At 71.6% G+C, this 4164-nt stretch overlaps 1 protein-coding gene across 1 annotated transcript in view; it reads left to right on the forward strand.

Annotated features, from left to right (window-relative positions):
• The first annotated feature begins 2198 nt into the window (after window positions 1-2198).
• EPS8L3 (EPS8 like 3) overlaps window positions 2199-4164 on the forward strand; it is a 5396-nt gene continuing 3430 nt past the window's right edge. Inside the window, exons 1-7 of the mRNA XM_026036066.1 lie at window positions 2199-2223; window positions 2346-2432; window positions 2518-2579; window positions 2661-2816; window positions 3455-3592; window positions 3681-3757; window positions 3819-3888. Coding sequence (XP_025891851.1) covers window positions 2199-2223; window positions 2346-2432; window positions 2518-2579; window positions 2661-2816; window positions 3455-3592; window positions 3681-3757; window positions 3819-3888 — 615 coding nt within the window. The remainder of the gene's footprint in view (window positions 2224-2345; window positions 2433-2517; window positions 2580-2660; window positions 2817-3454; window positions 3593-3680; window positions 3758-3818; window positions 3889-4164) is intronic.

Consider the following 4164-nt stretch of genomic DNA (forward strand, 5'->3'; position numbering starts at 1 on the left):
GGGGGGGGCAAAAAATATGTTTTTAATGCTTTTTTCCAAGGTTTGGGGTCTGCAGACAAGGAGCGCAGCGGCTGCAGCGATGCCCGGCGGGGCAACTGGGAGGACCGGGAAGTGGCTGGGAAAGAGGCGGGGCAAAAGCTGCCCCCCCCGCCCCCCCCCCGCTGTGAAACGGGGGCCGCGGGGTAACGAGGAGCGCGCCCCGCCCCGCGCCGGCTCCGCCAGCCGCTTGGGGGGGCGGCAAACAAGGGAAAACGGCCCGGAAAACGGCAGCGGATCCCGAATTCCTGTGGTCTGACGTCGGCCACCCACCCGCAGGGGGGAAACTGAGGCCCGCCCCCCCGCCGCCGGGGGCTGTGGGGTCGGGGGCTCATGTGGGTGCTGGGTCCCCGCTGCTCGGCCCCATTGGCGGCTGTGGCGGGGGGCGATCGGGGTCGGGGTCCTTGCTATGGGCTGGTGTCGCGGGGTGGGAAGGAGAAAAACAAAACGCAGCCCCCAGGCCGCCCTCGAGAGCGACCCAAACAAGCCGCGGCGGCGGAATCGGCGCTGAATAAATAGCCGGGGGCGGCGCCGGTTCCCCCCGTTAACCCCTCGCTGCCCGGTTAACGAGCAGCAGCCGCCGCCGCCGCGCGGGGTTTATTGCGGCCGCCGCGGGGACTCGGCTTCCGTCGAGGGCCCCGGCGTCCGGGAGCGGTTGGCGCGGGGGGGAAATGGGGCACCGGGGTCCCCCCTGCTGCAGCTCCCACCGTTAAATCCGCTTTAAAGCCACGCAGAAAGCGGGAGGGGGAGGCAAATTTAGGGCTGGACCCCCCCCCCGGCACTATGAGGGACGCTCACAGCCCCCCCCGCGGACCAGAGCGGGGTTGTGCCACCCCCTCAGGTGCCACCGCGTGTCCCCAGCGCGGGGCCAGCACGACCCGGGCACGGCGGCGGCGACGGGGCACAGCTGGGGACGGGGGGCACAGCTGGGGACGGGGGGCACGGCTGGGAATGGGGGGGCACAGCTGGAGGGGGAGGCGCGTATCGGGGGTGGAGGAGGGGGCATATCTAGGGGTGGGGGCACATCTGGGGATACAGGGGGGCACATCTGGGGACGGAGGGGGGAAGGTGGAACGGGAGAGGGTCAACGGGGGAGGAAGGAGCGCAGAGGGGGAAAGGGGCAGAGCTAAAGGGAGAGGGGGAGCGGGCGAGGACGGAGCACCGCGGGGGGGGGCAACATCTGGGGAGCCCCACAGCTGGCTCCGGGTGGGGGTGGGGGGCTTCGCGGGGACCTACTGCCCCCTAGTGGCCACAGGGGGGTGCAGCGCGACCCCCCCCACACCCCCAGGTGGGTAAACTGAGGCCCGAAGGCAAACACCACCCATCCACAGCCCCACCAACCCTCCACCCCACGAGGTCATCCCCAGCCGTGCGCGGCCACAGGGACGAGGAGGAGGAGGCAGGATAACCCTGCTGGATGCAGCCAGCGCGGGGACAAGGCCGGGGATGGGGAGCCCGTGCCAGGGGCGGGGGGAGGCGCTGGGCGCTGCGCAGGGTGGGGACGGCGTCAGCGGGCAAAGAGCAGCCGGGTGCGGTGCCGACGTCAGGGCCCCGGCGCCCGGGGCACTCGCCCGCGGGGACAGCGCAGCGGCAGCGCCCGGCCTCCGGCACCCGGGTGAGCCCGAAAGAGGGGCCCTATCTCGGCAGGGGGGCACCCCATGGCGGGTGTCCCTGGTGGGTGACTCGGTGCCCGAGCCTGGGTGCAATTCCAGGGGTGGCAGGAGGGTGCGGGAGGCCCCTGAGGAGGTTGGGATGTGCTGGGTGCCCTTGGGGAGGCTGTGGGCACCGGGAGGAGACCAGCCAGGAGGGCGGGTGACACCAGGACGTGGGGACTGTGTGTGCCCAGGACCACGTAAGCAGAGGGGGGGCTCAGCCCAGCGCCAGGGCCCACCCGGGGTGCCCTTCCAGGTGCTGAAGCGGGCGCGGGCAGCCCTGGCACGGCCCTGTTCCCGCCCAGGAAGCGGTGACGCTGTGTCCCCGTCACCCGGGCGCAAGGGCCAGGTGAGGGGGTGCCCAGACCCCCCCCCTTTACCCTTTTTTGCATGTGCCCAGCCCACGCCCTGCGGAACCCTGCCCGAGCTGCAGGTGTTCATGCGGACGGCCCGTGCACCCATAGGTGCCACCTGCCCTGTCCCCGCAGCCGCCCTCCCACCCCCAGCAGGATGGCAGAGCCCTGGGGACGCTGGAGCAGCCCCGCACCCCGGTGAGTACCCGGCGCTGGGGAGTGCTGGGGTGAGGAGGCTGCGTACGAGCCCTTCGAGACTCCCGCAGGGTACGGGGTGGGGGCGCTCACCCCCGTCCGTCTGTCCGTCCATCCCGCAGCGATGCCGGCCGCGCCAGCCCCGAGCTCCAGCTCTCCCACGGCTCCAGCCGGCCCAGCGGGAAAGCCATTTACGGTGGGTGGCGGCGGTGCCCCTCACCCTGGCACCCGGCCTGCGCCCCCCTCCCCAAATAACCCCCTCTCTCCCGCCTCCCCTGCAGCCCAGCGCAGGGACTATGCGCAGAGCCTGCTGCAGCAGGACACCTTCCAGCACCACGTGGAGGTAGGAGCCCCCCCGGCCGCCCAGCACCCATGGGTGCCACGTGCCCCCAGCACCCATGGGTGCCCCCGTCCCCCCCCGCAGCACCTGCTCACCGTGCGCCTGGAGCGCGACGTGCGCAGCGTCCAGGACTGCGTCGCCCGCCTGAAGGCGCTTGATGCCCAGGGCCGCCTCTGGGGCCAGGGCCTCGTCCTGCACGTCCAGGAGCAGGCGCTGGTGCTGAGCGACGCCGAGAGCAAGGTGCCCCCGCGCCCGCACCCCCGGCGGCGGCGGCGGTGGTGGCGGTGGTGGTGATGATGATAATGATGATGATGCAGCATCCTGGCGGGTGGAGGGCAACCGGGAGCTGCCCGGAGCTCCCCCTCGGAGCTGCCACCCACCCTGGTCCTGGCACCCCCCTAACCCGCATACCCCCCAAGCCATGGTGACCCCTCAGACCCCTCTATCCTGATACCCCCCCAAGCCATGGCACCCCCCTTAGCACCCCCTAACGCCGGTACCCCCAGCCCTGCCCCYATCTGGGTTCTGGGAGCCCCCAAGCCCTTGCAGCCACCACCCAGACCCCATCTCTAACCCTCATACCCCCCCAACAGCACCCTCCATAACCCCCTTAACCCTGTCCCCCCCGGCTATGACATCCCCTTGAGCACCCCCTTAACCCTGACACCCCCATAGCACCCCCTTAACCCTAACACCACCTCCATAGCACCCCCCATAGCACCCTGACCCCGCACCTTAATCCTGGCACCCATCCTCACCTTGCCACCCCCACCTCAACCTTATCACCCCCCATAACCCCGATACCCCCCAAGCCCCTGGTCTGTCCCCCCAAGGCAGAGGGGTGTGTGKGGGGGGGCTCATGGCCGCGGTGCCCCCAGGAGGAGCTGGAGCGGTTCCCGCTGGGCGCCGTGCAGGAGTGCTCGGCGCCGGGCGACGCGGAGGACGCGCTGCTGGCGCTGCGCGTGCAGGAGCGCGCCGGCCCCGCCGTGCTGCTCTTCCAGTGCCAGGAGCCGGGGGTGAGCGGGGCGCCCRGGGGGGCTGCGGAAGGGGCCGGGGGGGCACCCGCTGGGTGCTCATGCACCTGCCCGCCCCGCTGCGCCCCAGGCCGCCGTGCTCAAGAGCAGCCTGGAGCGGCTGCTCAGGCAGAGCCAGGAGGAGCAGAGGAGCCAGGACAGCTACAGGTAAAGGGSGCCCCACCGAGTCCCCCCCCCGGGGGGGTATGGATGGACCCCCCGCTCCTAGCGTCTCCCAACCCCCTCGTGCCGAGAGCCCCTGCCAGCCCACGGAGCCCTCGTTGCCCCACGGAGCCCTCGTCGCCCCATGGAGCCCCTGACACCCCATGGAGCCCCTGACACCCCACGGAGCCCTCATCACCCCCATGGAGCCCTTGTCACCCCACGGAGCCCCTGACACCCCACGGAGCCCTTGTCACCCCATTGAGCCCTTGTCACCACCTCACGGAGCCCGTGTCACCACCCCACGGTGCCCCGCACCCATGGGCACAGACCCCCTCGCATGTCCCCGATCCCTCCATCCCGCCCCGCCAGCCACGGGCACAGACCCCGCCCTCCATGGCACCCTCATCTCA

This window comes from Nothoprocta perdicaria, unplaced genomic scaffold (assembly GCF_003342845.1).
Source record: "Nothoprocta perdicaria isolate Ctin4 unplaced genomic scaffold, notPer1 scaffold_170, whole genome shotgun sequence".
Taxonomy (NCBI): domain Eukaryota; kingdom Metazoa; phylum Chordata; class Aves; order Tinamiformes; family Tinamidae; genus Nothoprocta; species Nothoprocta perdicaria.